Source organism: Phragmites australis, chromosome 7 (genome assembly GCF_958298935.1).
Source record: "Phragmites australis chromosome 7, lpPhrAust1.1, whole genome shotgun sequence".
Taxonomy (NCBI): Eukaryota; Viridiplantae; Streptophyta; class Magnoliopsida; order Poales; family Poaceae; genus Phragmites; species Phragmites australis.
In genome coordinates, this window is record NC_084927.1 from 17,609,812 (window position 1) to 17,631,662 (window position 21,851).

Consider the following 21,851-nt stretch of genomic DNA (forward strand, 5'->3'; position numbering starts at 1 on the left):
CGGCCCCATCCCCGCCCCGTCAGGCCCGTGGGTGATACAGGTGACAGGAGAACGGGAACGTATGCAGCCGCGACAAGCAGAAGGCGAGCAATAGCGTCACTCTCAGATGTGTCCTGCTGCACATTTTGCGTGTGAATTCAGGAGGAGAAATTAAAGAAATTGCACTGCTGCCCATGATGAGTGACGAGATGGGGATATGAGCCGGCTTGGTCCAGGTGTTCTTCTAAGCTTGTGGAGCAGAGTTCACTGGTACAGAAAAACAAACACTTCAGATATGAGGAAGGGAAGATTCACCTGCTAAGAGGGGCAGGCGCAGCACAGGACCTCCTTCAAGACATTCAACCAACACACAAAGCTAGAACATGGATTGGAGGGGGTGGCGCAGCAGTAGGTGGAGCGCGAAGCTGGCAGCCAGGATGTAGGCGCTGGTGCTCTGCGCCTGCAGGAACTTCTGGATGTGGAAGTTGACGGCGTACGCGAAGATCTGCGGGATGAGTCCGTAGGCGAACTCATGGTCGCTGGTGCCCTGCACCTGCAACTGAGTACTGCCCTGGAGCCCGGCGAGAAAAAACTATCAAATGCCCTGCTCCGACTTGAACTGCCCCCCCCCCCCCATGAGGAAAAACTGTCCCCGTCCCTACCCCGTAAGGATCCCCGCCTCCACAGGAAAAATTGCTCAACAAGCAAAAAGTACACATTTTAATGCAGTTGATCAGCTACATGGTACTTAGGTGACAATAGATGTTCATTCATCAAATTTAAGGAACTTCTGGGCAAAACTTGACAGGGGTAAAACATGTTTGTGCTAATCTAGGCCTTGATAGCATACTTCCTCATGGGGAAATACTTCTCACGCTTCTTCTCCCTCTCAGTCTTCAAGGAGAGCTGTGCAATGAAAACAACGCAAGTCAACAAACAGTTAGTGAAGAATAGACTACTGCAGTTAGTGAAGAATGCAGATACATAGGTGAGGATTTCATCTCAAAGGAAAACAGGACCTAATGTCTAAGCAACCAAGTAGTTAAGTGGTGCACTGAACAACGTCTAGAAAACTAGCACGGATATGTAAAGCCCAAAGAATAATCGAAGACCTAAAATAGCTGTGGTGACTAGCATTTACTAACAGTAACTTTTGGATGGCTTCTCAAGATGTTTCTTACAGTGGCCAAAAGAATCATAAACACAGCAAGACGTATACAACAAACAAGTAGCAAGAAGACATACCATGACATGCAACCCACACAATACAACTAAGACCTACTTTGACTATATCCAATTACAAAAACCGGAAGAAAAAAGCTGTCCTCAAGTTTGTATTTATTCACTAGGAACAGATTTGAACACCCCAAAGACATTAGACAAGAACCACAGCTCACTCAAACCATCAGGCCATTTGTGAATATTATGTTCTTGTAGGAGTACTACTAATTCAACCAGTACTATTTTCTCCAGCTCACTCAAAACCTCAAGCCATTTATGAATCCAATATTCTTGTAGGAGTAGTACTAATTAAATCAATGGTGTTTTCTCCTCGCTTGTGCCACCAAACATCTCTATTCATTTCTGCCTTTGGATTGGAGCTGAACAATATAGACTGCTTAATATTGCATTCAGTCAAACGAAGTAAATACTCAAGCCACCTAGCAATTTCACTGGCAATTAAACACACAACACACTGACACTACGCCAAGTTGAACCCAAACACAGAATCACTTTCCAAACAATAAAGTCAGCGAGGTCACAAGCCAATTAGAAAACAGCAGAAGAAACGAATTAAACAAATCACTTGCAAACAACTATTGAATAAGCCACACATACATCTTAAATGACACTGCAACCATCCATAACAATTTTTGAAGTATACCCATCTTTTCTACTAATACATAAAAATGGCATTTTGGACAAGTACATTTGACCCACATTTACATGACGCACATCAATTTCACTGAACACATCTAACATTAATAACTAGGGTTACCACACAACATTAAAACCTCCGTCAAATCGTAAGTTTCAACAAGGTAACAACACAATACGTGTAGGCGTTGTAGGAAGGGAGAGAAGAGCATGGCGTACATACCTGGTGCTTGGTGAGGCGCCTGCGGATGGCGCGGGTCTTCTTGGGGCGGAGGTCGAGCGGAAGCAGCTTGTTCTTGTACGCCTCCCGCAGTGCCGCCTTCTGCTTCTGCGAGATCACGGTGAGCACGCGCGCGACGGAGGTGCGCACCACCTTGCTGCAAAGAAGAAGCCACGGATCCACACCTCGGTTTCAGTCCGCCGCGAGCGCAGGGAGATGGAGAACAAGATACACAGTTTAGAAGCGAGGGCGGGGGGGGGGGGGGAGTGGAGCAAGCAAATCACATCTTGGAGAGCTTGTTGGGGGCGCCGCCGGTGACCTTGGCGACGCGGAGGAGGGAGAGCTCCGCCTTGAGTTCCTTGAGCTGCGCCTGCAGCTCCGCCTTGCTCTTACCCCGCAGCTCGTGCACCTTGATCCGGGCTGCCATCGTCCAAACAAAACAGGGTGAGATCCGGAGGCATTCAGGAACGGTTACGCTACTGGAGGCGACGGTGACGAGGAATTTCTTTCGATGCTTACCCATGGCGATCGGCGAGCTGGGGTTGCAGCGGCGGCGGCGGCTGATGAGGCGGCGAAAACGAGGGCTAAGAAGAGGCGCAGGCGGCTGCGGGCGGCTTATATATGTGTGCGCGCTAAAACTCCCGGGGATTGAGGAAACCCTAGACCTGTTATGGGCTTTTAGGCCGGGCCCAATAGGCTTGATAAATAATTCTAAATTCTCTTATGGCCTTTTGGGCAGTGGTTTGAGGACCATTACATTGCTGGTTAAATGTCTTAATCACCTAAAAAAATAAATTCCGTTCATTAATGGCTGATTCTTCACATGTCTCTGTTCTGATGCGTTTTCAATTTTTCAGTCATTTCGAACTCATTTGATTATCTATCCCTGATTGCAAAGATGAATAACAATAGATTCAAAGACCCAAGGATGGAAGAAAAATCATTGACACTATACTGATGAATTTAAAGAAAAAATTGAAATACGGCATATTCTAATTCCAGGTCCAAACATTTTATTTCCAAAAGAAGTGCAAACAGTATTACAAAGTACAAACACTGGTACAGATGTTTTTGGCCGTTAAAACCTGGAGCACATCACTAAGGTCTCCTCTTGACCTCTTCCATGAACATTCCACAAAGAACAGAAAAGGTAAGTACAAAATCTAAAATTTTCAACACTATTGTTTGAGCAGATATAGTACGTCGATAAAATAAACGGTCATCATATCTATATCAATATGCAGTTCTCCAAAATGGAGGTAGCTACGGTTCCTCCTTGTTAAGTTTGCCGAATGCAAGCTGGGCAAACAATTTCTCATCTCGAGCTCGTTTCTTCGCCAAGGTTTCTTCATCCAACACTTGGATAGGAGACAATTCTGAGAGAGTATACCAGTCTTTATTTCCGGAGAATTGTTCTTTCAAGGCATCCCATTGAGGGCCAGCTTCACTGCAGCGTAGTCCAATGCGCTACCGGCAGCTGCGATGGTGACCACATATTTCACTGTTCCAAAGTGTCCACCTGTGGTCACAAGCAGTCAATAGAGTGTACATAACAAACATCATTTTTAGTAGTTCATGTTGATAAATGAAGAGGGATCACATAAAAGAAAAAAAACGATGAGATACGAATGGGCCAATGTAATTCTCTATCAGTAATTTAAGAGAACACAGTTCCCGTTTCTCTAGAAGAACATAGAAGAATCTGACACTCAAGACACACAGAAACTTCTATTAAGTGCTCGGATGTATAATCACGTAAAAACATTCCGGCAAGTTTGGATAGGGCTCCAAACTCCAATCATTTGACACAGAAAGAGACTAGCATAAACTAAATACCCAAACATAACTGCAGATTCAATTGCATTGCTTCGACTCACAGAATACAAACAGTTGAAAATGTGCAACAACGCTTGAATTCAGCTGATTGCTAAAAAGTCAACTAATTAAGTTTTGGCAAGTTTAGAACAAAGATGCTAACTAGTAACTAATTTAAAGTAAGCAGATCGGCATTGAGGAGTGAAAATGTGCCGCTACAGCATTATTCTCATACATTATTGTCACACTGGATCAGAACCCAAGAAATACCACTGATTGGTCTCGAAGTCCATCCTTAGGAAACCGTACAAAGATATCTCTAGTAGTTTAATTACATTAGATCTCAGCAAGATTTTGATCAATCTGAAATCTTAAACATGTGAAATCAAGTTTAAATCTCGAAATTCACTGTAAATTGCATGCAGTATGTGCTGTCAACTTGCTACGTCACGGTTTTTAAGTTGCAATGTGAAAGCTTTGGTTCAGAAATTTCCATATGAAATCATTGAAACTTATTGGGACTAGTGCTTAGTGCTGGCTGTTGTTTCTGAAACCACACGATATTAATGGAGGTCCAAGAGCTAGGCGCCAAAACAGATACTAATCAATTTTGCATCTAGTTGAAGATTTGAAGACACTCAAATTTAGTAATAATAACCCTACCCCAGTACACATGCACCCTACCTGTGCGTACAAGTAGTCAGTGAGAATGAAGGGCACATCATCAACTAATATAAACTTGTTCCTATTATTGCCCATGATGCTAAATATGAGCATATCTACTAACTAGTGTCTATTTTTTTTAAATGAAAAAGAAGAGCTTCCTTAGACTAGACATTCCAGTGCTTATAGTATGTTTTGGCTTAAGTATGCAGAGTTTTAGGTTTTAAATACTATTTAACTCCACCTGAATGAATAAACCTCATCATAATCAAACTTTTAACTGGATTTTAGCCAGCACTATACATTGCTTTTATCTGCTAGACTGCTTGTATGCAGCAAGTAAAATAAGCTCCAAATATCTAGGTACTGATCTCATAATTAGCCTGTAAAGTTTGTGCCACTCCCCTAACAAACTTCAAAAAAATGATGAGTGGTTTTGAACCAAAATTCAAAAGTGATCTGAGCAATACTCTAAATGCTTCTCACTGCAAAACTTGGACTGGCCAACATTCAAGTACGAAGGATGGCGTTCAATTTAGTAACCAACCTTGTATTCGACCATGAACAGCTCCACTTGCTAGTCCACCAACAACAGAATTCATGGTGCCATCAGGTGTTGATGCTCGAGCATCTCTTGCGAGTTCACGTGCCCCTGGATGACAAGAAAATGATGTGTTTTATTGAAACACGTCGTATCTAATACATACACTTGGTTGGCAACAATACATCTGTAGTACTGTACAATACTCTATTATATAGATCACCTCACGGAAGCTAACAAACATTTCAGAAATTGAGCTAAAAGTGGTAACACATGAAACCGTGTAATATAAATATGCCAATGTCCAAATGTCAAGGAAATTTATATATCGTATTATCGTTGGCGGGTGTGATAAGCTTGAACATAGCATACCAAACCATACATAAAACATAACCCGGTAAAGCTATGAAAAGCAAACTGAAAACTATTACATAGAACATAAAAAACTATAACTACCTTTTACGTTTAACAAGTCCCCAGCAATTTCCCCGATTTTTCTGTCATTCGAGCAAAAGAACACCAGCCTTCGTAACTTTCACTAGTCAAGTTCTGCCAAAGTGCCAATAAGTCAATAACTAACATCCAGCAGCCAGCAGGCGCTGTAAATGTCCCGTAGAAGCTGATTGATTCAGTCTAACCTTAGCTGCCACAACTTATCTAAAAACATTGGTAAAGTACAAGAGCAAAACTTCTCCGGTTCTCCCCTCCCACACCAGAAATCATGAAACTAGTGAAGAAATTCTACTCCGAACACCCGCAATCGAAGTGTAAAGCCTAATTTACAGTAACAAACTTAGCTTTATTCACACCAGAACCAACGAAACAAAGAAATTCAGTTCATCTCAAAGTTGCAAACTTTGCAACACACAAATCTGACGCCCCCGGACCAGAGACCTCACCTCCGTAGCAACCGACGACGATGGCGATGTTAGCGGCGTAGGTGGTGGCGGCGCGGAGGCGCATCCGTTGCCCAGGGTTTAATTTATCAACGATAATCAGTCAAAATTCGCGGTTACTTAGCTTACCGCTCCGGTCTGGTTTCAGAAACCGAACGGTAACCGAATTTGAATTCAAAAAATTTGAAAAAAGAAATCAAAAAAATTCAAAACAAATCCTAAAATAAACTAGAGACAATTCTAAAACCTTATGTGAATTTATTTTCAAAAATAATGTCATTTGCATCATATTCTGTAGGTAGGAAGTTTGAAAAAAAAAGTTGAAGTGTGCGGCTCAGTTATTAACTCATGTTAAGGAAAATGTTAACACACAAACACATATTTTTCTTGTGTACGAAGTATCTTAAGAGATCTTTAAAATTAATTGCACTTCATTTAGAGTTTTATTAATTTCTCCATAATTTTTACAAAGTTCACAAGCATAAAATGAATATATTAAGAAACAATATTGTAATTAATTTTTTTCATGTCTACCATTATTTTTCCTACATAAAGAATAGTATAAATAAACTAATAAAAGTGGTTTCACTAATTTTGGAGGTGTGATGGGTCAGTTATGAATTAATCTACCCACAACACATTTACACAATCCTGCATGTTACAATAACAAATTCATGAGTTCATGTATTTTTAAAAGGCATAGCATCATGTAAGAAGACTAAAAAAATTAGTTTCATGATTTTTGGATTAGCAAAGAGTAAACTATGCATTTAACTTGGTTTAAAAAATACATTTTCTCACAGAAAATTTTCAACTTTTTTATGAGTATAAATACTTTTATCATGTAAACCATGTTACAAATAAACCAAAAAAATTTGTTTAACTTGATTTGAAGCTCATATGAATTAGTTATTGATTTTATAAGATTGAGCTAATTTTTAGGTTTTTTTTAACTTCACTGAAAATCGAGAAAACCGCTCGATAAATCGAGAAAACCGAGCGGTTACCGACAAAACTGAGCAATTACCGATAATACAAAAAATTCAAGAAAATCGCTCGTCGACCGGTTACCGAACGAAGAATCTGGTATTTTTTTTTGTCCAAATTTCAAATTTTAGCAAATGAATTTTATGCGAATTTCAGCCGAATTATCACGATAACCGTGCATTTTCGGTTACCGCTCGGGAGTGGTTACCGTTTCAAAAACGGTAAGTAAAACCCTACCGGTGCTGCGATAGCAGCCCGAATGTGGCTCCAACCACGCCTACACAGCAACCAAAATGACAGGGCCAGACGGATCAGGAACGCGGCGTGTTCTTCGCTCCAAGAAATGTAAGCGAGGATGGGTATGAGGCATGGCTCACCGGCGGCGGCGGCGGGGATGATGATCCGCTCCCTCCAATTGCCAGAGAACGGCGTGGTTACTTCCGGCGTCCTTGCGCCGGCTACCTCATCGGTGGAAGCAGCCGTCTTTAGGATGGCGGTGGTCGTGCCCTGCGGGGACCGTGGGATTTTTTTATTTTTATATTTTCTAACATAAATATTTATTTAAATATATTCATATGAAAAAATTTATGAAAATAAACGCCTACCACTCTTTTATGTGGTGGTTAGACCTTACTCGATGGCTTCAATTTCCCCTCTCATCTTCTGTATTCAAAATAGTATTCTTCTGTTACTCAAAAAATCCTATAACTTTTGTACATATTTTATAATCTATGTGCAACTTATTTTAATTGAATTAAAAAAATGTGTAGAATTTAAATTAAAATTCTCCAAAAAAGACTACTTTTATAACTTCTAATAATTGTTAGGGTCTCAAATAAATTTCTAAAAATTTGAAAACATTTACTAATATTATTCTTATATGATGTGATAATTTCTAAAATTATTTCTAGCCCTAGGTTATACGGTGAAAAACTCAGTTCCTTTGTAATGCTATATTTATATGTATTTTTTATTTATGGTGAAAAATCTAGCATTATAAAGGAACTTACTTTTTCACTATATAACTTCTGATTGGAAATAATTTTAGAAATTATCACATCATATAAGAAGAATATTAGTGATTTTTTCTAGTTTTTTAAAAATTTATTTGAGACCCTAACAATTGTTAGAAGTTATAAAAGAAATCTTTTAGAGATTTTTAATTTAAATTCTACACAGTCTTTTTAGGTGAATTCAATTAAAATAGGTTCCACGTATAATATGAAACATGTACAAAACATTCTAGAATTTTTGGAGCAACAGAAGATCATTGTTTGAATAGAGAAGATGGATTGGAAATTGAAGTCATCGAGAACTATTCCTACAGGTTACTGTTTATGCACGGGAGCTAACCGCTGTTTCACGGGGCTGTAAGGCCTACCCGCCTAATAGGAGAGTGGTAAGGGACTGTGGTATGAACGGGGCTGCTTACCGCCTTCTCAGGATACGGTAAAGGTCTAACTGTCCTATAAGGGCGGTAGCCGTCTAATTTTATAATTTTTTTATTAGTATATTTAAATAAATATTTATATTGAAAAATATAAAAATTAAAAAAAAAACTCGGGACGGAGCACGGCTCGGGTGATCGTTTCGGCTCTCAGCCTGCTTACGTGACTCGGCCCGTTGATCTGATGAGGCCCATCTGCCCATGAGGCATCTCCCCTGCAGTTCGAGAGGTCAAACTTTAACCTAAAAACAAGAGAGAATTTCTTATTTACTATTAGAAGGTAAGGTAAGGTAATTTCTTATTTACTATTTTATGAAATGATCTTTTTTAATTGTCACTATTTCTAATTTTTATTTGTTCGTCAATGTTATCTATTTTACTCATAAAAAAACACATTTATCCTTAGAGAGGAAGTATCTATTGTAGTCAGGTCACTTGTTATTTTCATATCTATTTTTCTATAATAGGAAACACAACAAACGCACATTAAAATTATCTACACAAAAATTTTCTACAATTTTAGTATTCATTACAAAAATTAATTCTAATAACCCAAGCAGACACAGTTCCGGGAGAGGGCGTCAGGGCCATGAACAGTGGTCCCCGAGTACCCGAGTTCCCCGAGAACCAAGAAAGGGCATATCCGGGAGAGAGTGCTCGGGGCTATGAACAGTAGTCCCCGAGCACTCACAGTTTCCCGAGAACCTGAGAAGTCCTTCATCGGTGGTCCCCACAAGGGCTCAGCGGTGAGGTGTCAATTGTGAGAGGCCCGATGCCGCATTTAAGAGGGAGCATAGCCTGTCACTTCCAACCACTCCCCCCACGCCTGCTGTCAGTCCTTGCCACTGCCTGGCAGGGAGGCGTGGGGATATTTAATACGGCGGGTCCCATCGCGCGTCATCCGGCGCGCCTCGGGATAACGTCGCAGGGCTCGAGGCATATCGCCTGCCGCTCTGCTGTGTCAGGCTCGCTCTGACCGGGCGGGCACGCGGGATTACTCGGTGGCTGCCCGGTGGGCCCTCCTCACACCCGCTAAAAAGCGGGATGATGACTATAGGACCGGACGGGGGCACGCTTTCAACCCCCCGTAATAACAAACTGCAGCCCATGATGGTTGCTTTCCATTTATGACGACTTGAAACTCACGTCATCTTTTCTGGGCATGCTAACCTCTCCGACGGGGTATAAAAGGGGGCGGGCTCCCCGGAGAAAGGAGATGGAGCTCACTACAGACCACATAGAAGACAACGGCTTCTTCAGGACCGAGACAAGTTGACGAAGAACAAGAAGCACGAAGCTCTAGACTTAGACAAAAATCTTTGTAACACAAGAGATTCTCAGAGAGGCATTTCCAGAGTATTTATAGCATACGCACAGGAAAAGCGTATTACGCTCCGTACGGCCCGAACCTGTCTAAAATCTCCTGAGCATTTATTTCCACTAGCATCCGATCATCCCTTCCATCTGCATCTCATTTACTCCCATTCATTTCGCGTACGAGGTAGATTCAGAATCATCCCCCGGCCGAATCTCAAAGGGGGTCCCTCCGGATCCCCGCTTGTGGAATTCATCTTCCGACAGGCGTGCACCGGCAACCGGGAGAGAAGGTCTCCGAAACCCTCGCTCTTGAGATCTTGAACTGGGAGAGGGCGAATAAGGTTTTTGAGAAGCGCTCTGCGCGACTGCTCAAGTTCTTCACCACAGCTCGTCTTCCTGGTCGCTTGGGCGCTGCCTGCTGTCATCGTCAACAATTTTAGCGCATCGTTAGCAGGATCGATCATGCCATCAATACGGTGCAACCAGCATCTTCAACAACCTCAATAGCGCAGGACGAGTACATAAAAATTATGTTACTCGTATTTTATTTCCTGCGATTTCTAATTTCGAGTATAGTAGATCTAGTCATTTGTTGTGCTTTCATACACATGTCTAGATTATGCTATGATAATATAATCATATCAGTTTATCAGTTTCTGCTTATGAATTATTTATGGATTAAATTAAACATAAAAGTGCATTATATTCCAACAGCTACATATCCAAGCAAAGAGGATAGAATGGCTGACAAAACATACATAGCAAGAAGCATCAAGGACCTGTATCGGTATTCATTCACATGCTACTTGCTTTCTGAGATTAAAAGGCAAGGCTTGGCAGCATGCAATTCTGAGTCCGGCGATGGCCCTGCAGCCTAGTGTGTCAGGGACTATAGATCTGCTCTTTTTCAAACTCCAGCATACGCAGAAAACATAAACACAAACAATTGTTATAAGGTCTTTCAGTAGTGACATAATATCATTAATTCATCATAACCAAAGGGCCAACTTCTTCTCCTGTAGTAGAAACAGATTACATACCTTTTGCACTTCTCTGTGAGACCTGAACAACATAATGAGAAAACACGTACAAATTATGTGAATTATAGCATCAGAATCATGGATCTTCCACATGTCAAACCAGACTACGTTACATTTGCATCACATAACTTGGCTCATGAAGCAGTTTTAATGACACAAAACCCATTCTTTGCTATCCAGCAATGTTCACTTTGTTAGCAAGCTTGGCTCTCAAGAGTCAAGATGTACACATATTTGCTATCCAGCAGCTGTGCATCAACTTTTTTCACACTGATCTAACCGAGTGTGCAGTGGCTGCTTTTCCCGAAAGCCACAACATTTGCCAGGTCAAGAAGTAAGACGTGTGCTTAGAACATAGTCCATGCTCTTATGAAATAATAATCTTTTCTCTACGTATCACTTGTTGCAAGTTACCGCTTCAACATTTACCACTGGATAATAACTACAGGTATAACAGTGAAATGTCCAATGGTTGTCAACCTGTCCTACCAGACCATGCATCAAAAGTTCAACAGAATCATAGGCACAGTTTCCGCCAATCTATACACCATGACCATGAATCAAAATTTGAACACAATCATGAGACATATTTGCTCCTCCAACATACAAACTCTTAATCATCCTGTAAAACAGGCATTGCAGATTTGCAGCTCAACCACTGTAAGTGGTATCCCTAATACTTGTACGGTATAGGCCAGTTATGACATTTTGCATATCTACATACTCTACAGCAGTTTCCTGGAATTTATCTGTAACCCGCTATTTGGTATCCAAAAAATCCCACAAAGTGTATCTGCAACAAAACAAAGAAAAGAAGTGGAGGTTACAAAGGTATACTTAGAATACTCCACATAAATTCATATCCATCACAACAGCACTTAAGCACACCAACATTTACCCAATGCGCTCAAAGAAAAATATCACAGTTAACATCATCCTCGATCAGATCGGTAGGGGACAATAAATAAGGTTCCAATCCCAGACATCCCCAAACTTTTTGGCCCATGCCCTCAATTCAGTGGCAATTATGTTTTACATATCAAATTTTGACACTGGATCTTGTCTTCCAAGGATGTCCCACATTTGGCCAACCAAGTACTAGATCACCATGTGCATTGACCTCCTAAATCAGCAACCTCACTTTTTCTTGTGTTTATTACTTCTGAATTCCCTTTTTGCTTCAGCATCTAGATCGCGACCATGGAATTCTCCATCAAAACAGCTGCAGAGGTAATGCAGCCTGGCACGAGCTAGTGTGTAGTTACGAACAAATCATTCTTCCTACCAGTATCCCTGAAAAACTTTGAAGTCATCAGAGGAGAATTTTCTTTATTACATTGTTCATCAGAATTGTTGGATTATGATCCAAATTCTTGTTGGATCAGATAAGGGACGTCTTCAGCCCATATTTCGGAACAGTCCGTATTAGACTCGAGTCGTATGTGTCCACCCCTATAAATATATCTTGTAAGCTGCAAAGAGAGCCAAGACGTTCATTGTAATCTCCTGCATTGTACACATCCTTGATATAGTGAAGATCGTCGATTGACGCCCATGGTTTTTTTCCGCAAGGGTTTTTTCACGTAAAAATTGTGTCTCGTGTTCGATCCTATCGTGTTTAATTCCTAATAAGTGGTACCAGAGCCAGATCAAACACAGCTCGAGCATAAAAAAAATAGATCTATTCGCCGTCGAGTTTTTCTCTTCGTTCAGTCGACCGGTCTCCTGATCGCTGCTGCCGGTCTTTCGCCGATCCACACGCTTCCCCGCTGCAGGCCGACACAAGTCCCGAGCTCCGATTCACAGTGACCCGCCTGTCCACTAGAGAAAAGGCAAGTCCACCGGAAAAAAAAAAGCAAGTCATTCACCCATCGAATCAGAGGTAAAAAGGATCAAATCCCGAGAACACCGTGACATCTCAGGTGAAGAAAAAAAAATTCAAATTTGCCAGGTGCACACAAGAATCATACCAGAGATTGGCTTCTGGTTTTATTGCTGCGCGTACATGAAGTGTACCAGGACTTCTGCAGTTTATTGCTTGGTGCACACAGGCTATTTTGTTGCTGATTATTCTTCTTCATGGCTTCTTTGAAGTATGATATTTCACTGCTAGATCGTGATACAATGTTTTCTCTGTGACAAGTAAAGATGCGGGCTGTTCTTGCACATACTGATTTGGATGATGCTCTTAATAATTTTGGGAATAAAGATCAAAAGTCTTAGTCTGATGAAGAAAAGAGAAAAGATCATAAGGCTTTGTCACAAATTTATCTTCATTTATCAAACAATATTTTGCAGGAGGTTTTGCAGGATAAAACTATTGCTGCTTTATGGCTAAAGCTAGAATCGATCTGCATGTCCAAGGATCTAACCAGTAAAATGCATCTGCAGATGAAGTTGTTCACGCACAAATTACAGGAGGGTGGTTCTGTGTTGAATCACCTTTCAGTCTTTAAGGAGATCGTTGTTGACCTACAGTCTATGGAGGTAAAATATGATGATGAGGATTTGAGTCTTATTCTTTTGTGCTCATTACCTAGTTCTTTTGCAAATTTCAGAGATACCATATTATACAGTCATGATACACTAACTTTGAAAAAAGTTTATGAGGTCTTACATGCTAAGGAAAAGATGAAACAGATAGTGTCTACTGATGGCTCTACTTCTAATGGAGAAGGTTTGATTGTGCATGGCAGGACAAAGGAGAAGACTTCGCATAATAGCCAAAGAGATAAAAGTTCGAATGGTTACAAGGGTCGTTCAAAGTCTAGAGGCAAAGAAAAATTCTGCAGGTATTGCAAGAAAAATAATCATGACATATCTGAATGTTACAAGTTGAAGAATAAAGAAAAGAGGAAAGGTAAATCTAATGAAGAAGTTAAAGCATCTGTTGCTGCTTCCGATAATATTTCTGATGAAGAGACTCTTATTGCTTTTGCTGGATGTGCTAGTAGTGGTGATGAATAGATTATTGACTCTGCTGCATCTTTTCATATATGCATATATAGAGATTGATTCACCACTTATAATTCTGTTCAAGATGCTGGTTCTGTTAGGATGGATGATGACAACCCACATCCAATTGTTGGAATTGGATCAATTATGATAAAGATGCATGATGACATTGTTAGAACTTTGACAGATGTGAGGCACGTTCTAGGTATGAAAAGGAACCTTATTTCTTTGAGTAATTTTGATAATAAAGGGTATGATTGGTCAGGTGGAGATGTTATTTTGAATGTGAAAAAAGGTTCTCTTATTGTAATGAAAGGTGATTTAAAGTCTGCCAATTTCTATCATCTTCGAGGCACTACAATCATAGGTGATGTCACTGTAAGTTCACATTCATTATCAGAATCTGATGCTACTAATCTTTGACATATGCGTCTTGGACATATGAGTGAACTTGGTTTGGCAGAATTGAGTAAGAAAGGTCTTTCTGATGGACATAGTATCGGCAAGCTGAAATTTTGTGAGTATTGTATTTTTGGCAAGCATAAGAGGGTGAAATTCAACACTTCAGTTCATACAACAGAAGGTATTCTTGATTATGTGCATTCTGATTTATGGGGACCATCTCGTAGGTCTTCACTAGGTGGTTCTCGTTATATATTAACTATTATTGATGATTACTCGAGAAGAGTTTAGCCTTATTTTTTGAAGCATAAATCAGAAGCATTTAAAGCATTTAAAGAGTGGAAGGTTATGGTTGAAAGGCAAACTGAAAAGAAGGTAAAGAAGCTTCACACTGATAATGGGATGGAATTCTGTTCTGATGAATTTGATTCATATTGTAAGTCTGAAGGTTTTGTGAGACACTACACTGTTCCTGGTACTCCACAACAAAACAGTGTAGCTGAACATATGAACAGAACTATCATCTCGAGGGCCCGTTGCATGTTGTCTAATGCAGGTATGCATAGGCATTTTTGGGCTGAAGCTGTTTCCACTACTTGCTATCTTATTAATCGATCACCCAATATTGCCATTGATAAGAAAACTCCAATTGAGGTATGGTCTGGTTCTCCAGCTGATTATTCAGAATTGAGAGTTTTTGATTGTCCTGCTTATGCTCATGTTGATAATGGTAAATTGGAGCCTAGAGCTGTTAAGTGCATCTTTCTTGGTTATAAATCTGGTGTTAAAGGTTATAAATTATTGAATCCTGCAACACAATAGGTGGTGATTAGCAAGAATATTATCTTTAATGAATCTGCTATGTTGCCAAATGCTCCTGTTCAGAGTCAGCAGAGTTCTAGCGTGCAGGTGGAGCATTTTATTAATGCAAAAAGTACACCAGATAACGTTGTCCAAGATACACCTATTGCTGAAAATTTATTTATTGATCATGATTCATCTAGTGCTCCACATTCTTCATCCGTTGTGTAGCTTACACAAAATTCTATTCTACTTGATAGGCCTAAAAGAAAATTAATCCACCCAAAAGGTTAATTGAGGAGTGTAATATTGCTACTTATGCTCTGAGTTGTGCAGAAGAAGTTGAAGGTAATGCAGAACCTTCTGATTACAATGAGGCTATTACTTCTGCTGATTGCAATAATTGGATGACTGCAATGCAAGATGAGATGGAGTCACTTGAAAAGAATGGTACTTGGGATTTAGTCAAATTGCCAAAAGAGAAGAAGCCTGTTCGTTGCAAGTGGATTTTCAAAAGAAAGGAGGGTATTTCTCCTAATGAAGCAGCAAGGTATAAAGCAAGGTTGGTTGCTAAAGGTTATAGCCAGATTCCAGGTATTGATTATAATGACGTCTTATCCCTTGTTGTGAAGCATAGTTCTATTCGCACTTTACTCAGTATTGTTGCTATGCGTGATTATGAACTTGAGCAATTAGATGTTAAAACTACATTTTTACATGGGGAGTTAGATGAAGATATTTATATGGATCAACTTGAAGGTTTTGTTATTCCTGGAAAAGAAGATTTTGTCTGTAAATTAAAAAAATCTCTTTATGGTTTGAAGCAGTCTCCTAGACAGTGGTACAAGAGGTTTGACTCCATTATGCTCTCTAATGGTTTTAAGCGTTCTAATTATTATAGTTGTGTCTATTTAAATATTGTTAATGGTTTGGCTATTTATTTGCTTCTCTATGTCGATGATATGTTGATTGCTGCAAAGGATAAATCAGAAATAACCAAATTGAAATCACAGTTGAGTAATGAATTTGACATGAAGGATTTAGGTGCAGCAAAGAAAATTCTTGGCATGGAGATCATTAGAGACAGGAAAGCTGGAAAGTTATATCTTAGTCAGCAAGGTTATATTGAGAAGGTCTTTCGTCATTTCAATATGCATGATACAAAACTAGTGAGTACTCCATTAGCTGCATATTTTAAATTATCTCAGTGGATTTTCAGATATCTGCGTGGTACTTCTAGTGCTTGTTTGCAGTTTGAAAAATCAGGAGATTGACTTGTTGGTTATGTTGACTCAAATTGTGCTGGTGATTTGGATAAGAGGGGATATCTCACAGGTTATGTTTTCACCGTTAGTGATTGTGCTGTTAGTTGGAAAGCATGTTTGCAGTCTACTGTTGCTTTATCAACTACTGAAGTTGAATATATGGCTATTTCTGAAGCATGCAAAGAAGCTGTTTGGTTGAGAGATTTGTACACTAAACTTTGTGAAGATAATTCTTGCATTAATATATTCTGTGATAGTCAGAATGCTATTTTCCTTACAAAGGATCAAATGTTTTATGAAAGAACAAAGCATATTGATGTGAGGTATCATTATATTCGAGATGTCATTGCTCAAGGTGATATTAAAATATGCAAGATAAGCACTCATGATAATCCTGCTGATATGATGACAAAGCCAGTTCCTGCTACTAAATTTGAGCTATGCTCAAGTTTAGTTGGTGTTACAGTTTGAGTTCTAGAGACTTTTGGCGTCGGTGATATTTATTATTGAAGGGAGTTTATTGATGATTCTTTATTTGCTACAAGATGGAATTCGTCTCAAGGTGGAGTTTGTTGGATTGTGATCCAAATTCTTGTTGGGCCAGATAAGGGATGCCTTCGGCCCATATTCCGGAACAATCCGTATTAGACTTGAGTCGTATGTGTCCACCCCTATAAATATATCTTGTAAGCTGCAAGGAGAGCCAAGACGCTCATTGTAATTCCCTGCATTATACACATCCCTGATATAGTGAAGATCGCCGATTGGCGCACATGGTTTTTTTCCGCAAGGGTTTTCCACGTAAAAATCGCGTCTTGTGTTCGATCATGTCGTGCTTGATTCCTAACAAGAATTGTAGTCCCAATAGCCTTTATAACCTCTGGCAACACCTTTTCCTGCAAATCAAAGTTGTATGCCACTCTCTGAGAATGGACGCTCTCTATCTGCAGTCCTATTTCTGAATTGGAGCTCCAAGTTCTTTACACATTCACTATTTCCACTATCATCACTCAATAACTTTGAAGGCATCAGAGGAGAACTTGTTTTATTACCATGTTCATCAGCATTGTTGTCTCAGTTGCCTCCAGAATCTCTGGCAAAACTTTTTCCTGTAGATCTCATATGTCTGCCACTCTCTGAGAATGGATGCTTTCTATCTGCATTCCTGGTTCTAAATTGGTGCTCCAATTTCTTTACCCATTCATTGTTGCCACTGCCATCACTCAACAACTTCGAAGAAGTTATCACAGGTGCACATCCAGGAGTACCAACCACCTACCCTTAAAGGAGATAACAGACAACTTAAGGGAAATTACCGCAAAGAAAATGGGTAGTAAGCTCAGGAGTCATATATCATCATTCTATTTCTCTCTAAGTTCTCATGACAAGGAAAAAGTAATGAGAAATAGGCAAGAAAGCTACAAAACATCCAAATATTAGCGCAAAATATTGTCAACCTAACATAGATGACATGGCTGAACCATGTAGGAGAGGAGGGTTGAGTATCTGATACCATTTAAGTTTGATTGAAAACAGCTTGATTTTCAATACTAGATTATTAGTGCCATTGGTCAACTCAAAGTTTCATCGAATATATTCTTAGTAGTTGAGACACATGAAAATATAACTGTTTTTGAGTTTCTTAAACCAACAATTCAAGGTCATAGAATCAGTCACACAAACTGAAGTAGAAAGTGATGAATTACTATTGGATAATGGGTGGCCCTAAAACCTAATAAGTTAAGGACCTAGGTACATTAACTCACATGAGTTAGTTATCTCCTTTTACTTTCTAATTACTTAGTGCACTGGATCCTTTTGACTGGAGAGCCGCCTTCTAACTTCTGGGTGGCAGAGCCTACCTTCAGATGAAGCTAGCTTTCAGGTGGCAGAGTCAACCTTCAAATGAAGCCCAAACCTTTGTGATCCTGAGTGGCAGAGCCGGTCTTCAGATGGATCATAACTTAGTATGAATTTAGTAGTAAGAAGATGTGGCTTACCGGGGAGACCACACTTACACAATGGAAGTCAACACTTTATTACTAACACATTGATACAACACAAAAGATTCAACCCTTTTCCTAGTGGCTACTCCTACACTCTACTAATGTCATCCTATGGCATGACACTCTTCATGGTGGCTATGTATGCCATGCCATGGCTCCTATGGCTTATTGTGACTTCTTCTTGGAACTCCTATTCCATGGTCTTGCAAGTAAAGGGGAGAACACCTATTTATAGGTGCTCATGATCATTGGAATGTTTTCATTCGCACATTCCACACACTTCTTACAAAATATCCAAACTCTAGAAATTTCCTCATCCTTATTTAAAATCTACTTATTTTCTACTATGAAAAAATATCTATGTTCCACACATTTCTTTACTTTGCCATGAAGCATGTCAACTCTTGTCATCTTCAAACTATTCTAGAGAATTTCATGTATGTATTGCTACTTCAACACTAACTATAACCTAAGTAAAGATTTTTTTTTTTATTGTTTACCTGCCTACACAACAAATTGTATGGAATTTGCGACACTGCCACTTTAGTCATAAATATAGTGGATTCAACTTTACTCAATAAACTCAACACTAATTATATAGTCGATAATCTAGAAAATTGCCTACATTACCTTAATCTAAAATAGCTCATAGAATCGTAGAGCTCCTTTTTTCGCTATTTTAAACTCTAAAGCATGTAAACATGTAGCATGTGTTCATTAAAGATGTCCCATACAACTTAGTTACAAATTATGGTTCTAGGACATGTATATTCAATGTAGTTGGCTAATAGAAGTTTTAGTTTTATTTTGCATCATTCTAGTAAACTACACAAATGATTCCATTGTTTCAAATTTTCATGTGAAACATAAAACTTTTGTCTTAACCTTAGGTATTGCACCTCTTTACAATAATGGTAGATGTTACCGGTGGAGCACTCCAAGTCCAATTTGAACATGACCAACATATAGTATGCTACCTCTACAAATTATTCGTATGAATTCAGAGCAATGTAAGGCATAATTTATTCACCTCCATAAAAGTTTTGTTTACTAACCTAATATTTCAAGATCAAATATTTCAACTCGTATGTGGTTTACATACTTCAATGGAAGTTATCATATCTATCACCCCGGCAAGAGGCAAACGTGACAAATTTTGATGTGTTGTAAAAGAATTTAAAATCTGTGACAAAATTTTCTTTTACAAGCTAATCATGCAAAAGGAGTTGTTAACAACATTCATTGCCATGGAATTAACACATCATCAAAATTGCTAATAATTGCAAACATAATTCAAAGCCATGATACACATACCTGGTATTGGTGCTTCTTAGTATCAGCTGGGGCAAAATACCCCTCTTCCTCCTTATCATTTTCACTGGTGTGCAGACCTTTGATAACTCATACTCATATTTCTTCATTCTCAGCACGCCTTACCATGATTTATTCTATTAATCACAATCACAATCATAAACACCCCTTGGTTATTTCCCAAGATTCACTTCTGAATTCAATATGACATAATTCTTGCACTAGAAATAAAGACAACCTTGGAGAAGAATCTAAAGCATGCGAGCATTCCTCAAAAAAGAAATGAAAGAAAGTGCATGTGACAAAGAATAGCAAAGGACCTTCTTATCTTAGGTATTAGGGAAATCCCATGATTTACATCGGGGATTCTGGGAAGAACCCTTGAGGTCTTTCTTTTTAGACATAATTCTTTAAGGTGGAGCCGCTTTGGCCTTCTCGGCTGCATCCACCCTAAGAAGATTCAATAGAAGTCAAGAAACCAACTTAAGTCAGTAGAGAGATCAATTGAAGCAATCAAGCATTGCAAAAGGGGGAAATTAAGCAATCAAGAACACTTGGAGCGAAACAAAAAAAACAAAGATGCACCTCGGTAGCGGTAGGGGTGGTGGCCACAACATTGGAACCGGAGGATATCACGATATAGGAGGAGGAGATCACAACATAGGAGGAGGAGGAGGAGGAGGAGGTCACAACATAGGAGGATGTCGAGATGGTGGTGGCAGCAGTGGTGAAGGTGACATGGCTCCGCCATCGCCTTCCTTGTTGCATCCCACACTGGAGATGGGCTCTTCCCTAGTGGGCCGCACTTCGTTGACATTGCTGCCACGAGTTTGACTTTTTAATCATTTTGTTCTCTGCTTTTCCCCTTTCCTTTTTGAGAAATTATGAGAGTTCCTAACCGAGGGGTTGTGGTGTTAAATTTATATGTGCGAAGGAGCACAATGAGAGAAGCCACCCTCTATGATGCAAAAAGGAGCCGTTTTTCTTTTTCGAAGCAAACAAAAAACATGTTATCTTTTTCTTTGTGGGATCAAACAACATAGTACCATTAGTCATGATGAAATCTTATGTTTAGCACTTGTTTTGAAAGAAAGAGGATTGCCCTAGCGATTGTTTTTATTCAGTACAAATTTGAACTAAATTTTAGGAGTTTGGATCTTAATCCCTCGTTTTCAAGCATGCCCTATGAGAAAAATCACCTTTAGCTCCATTGCGAAAAAGAGTCTCCATTAGCTACTCATATCGCACTTTAGATCAATGCATAATCTTTTCCACACATCGATCGTGTAAGAAAAAGGTAAGGGTTCGCTTGAAAAAAGAAAACAGAAAAGGTTAGGGTTAGCGTTCACTGTGATAGAGATCAATGATGCCTTTGTCATATGATTAGGGTGTGAAGTGGCAACTTGCTGTTGGTGCAAGCCACATGACTAGGCCAGCCAGCGAATTTTTAATATTCAGGCATCCACCATGAAGTTACATGGTGATCCACTTGTTCCTCTCCTTCTCTTTCTCCCTCTCTCAACCGGAGGCACCACTAATGTTGGACTTGCATGCCCTAATCTTAAATGTTAATTCATTTTTATTTTATTTTTAATATAAGTTGAACCTATCCAAAAATATTGAATTGAATCTTTTCAAACTGAGTTGAAACATTTTAGAGTTTTGCTAAACGTTTTCAAACCCAACTTAAAAAACATGTGAATTGAGCTAAACATTTCAAAACCAAGTTTTAACTTCAAAAGTTTTAACTGAGAAGTTTCAACCAAATTTGAACTGAAAAGTTTCAAGTGAATGTTTTAACAAGAAAATCTGAGATCACACAGCAATTTTTTTTTTTAAAAATAAAGTTGGCGTGCATTACTTTCCCAGCACATGCCTGCTATGTGTCAATTTTAGGCCAATCGATGTGGTCGATTACTACAGCTAGTCACGAGGGAAGAACAATTCTTTGTAACTAGCGATAATTAGCATATTTGGATGACAATACAATTTCCTCTACATAATAATCTTCTCCAAGAAAGGCTAGGGTTAAATTTCTGGTTCAAGGTTTACCAGAGTTAGCATATAAATAGGGTGGAAGGCAGCAACCTGATGGTTTGAGGAGGTGGTGGTGAGGGCACCACTTGTGGTTACGAAATAATGCCATTACCATTTTGGTAGCAACAGTCAGTCCAGATACTATTGGTGATATGCCATAGAGACAATCATAGAGATGATTGTATCATGTCTATATTTCTGTACTTTTGAATAATGTGTTATTCGGTTCCTTAGATAATTATTATTTACATTGATTAGCAAGTATGTGACTTGTTTGTGAAGCTATTTTTT

The 21,851-nt window shown here is 39.3% G+C and overlaps 1 protein-coding gene and 1 pseudogene across 1 annotated transcript; both read right to left on the bottom strand.

Annotated features, from left to right (window-relative positions):
• Window positions 1-676: 676 nt before the first annotated feature.
• LOC133924060 (large ribosomal subunit protein uL29y-like) lies at window positions 677-2,728 on the bottom strand. Its single transcript, XM_062369431.1, has 4 exons — window positions 2,597-2,728; window positions 2,362-2,497; window positions 2,081-2,234; window positions 677-885 (listed from the first exon to the last, which is right to left on the bottom strand). The coding sequence occupies exons 1-4, from the start codon at window positions 2,598-2,600 to the stop codon at window positions 811-813; spliced, it is 369 nt and encodes a 122-aa protein (XP_062225415.1). The 5' UTR covers window positions 2,601-2,728; the 3' UTR covers window positions 677-810.
• A 354-nt stretch (window positions 2,729-3,082) lies between these two features.
• On the bottom strand, window positions 3,083-9,147 carry LOC133925433 (uncharacterized; annotated as a pseudogene).
• Window positions 9,148-21,851: the final 12,704 nt, after the last annotated feature.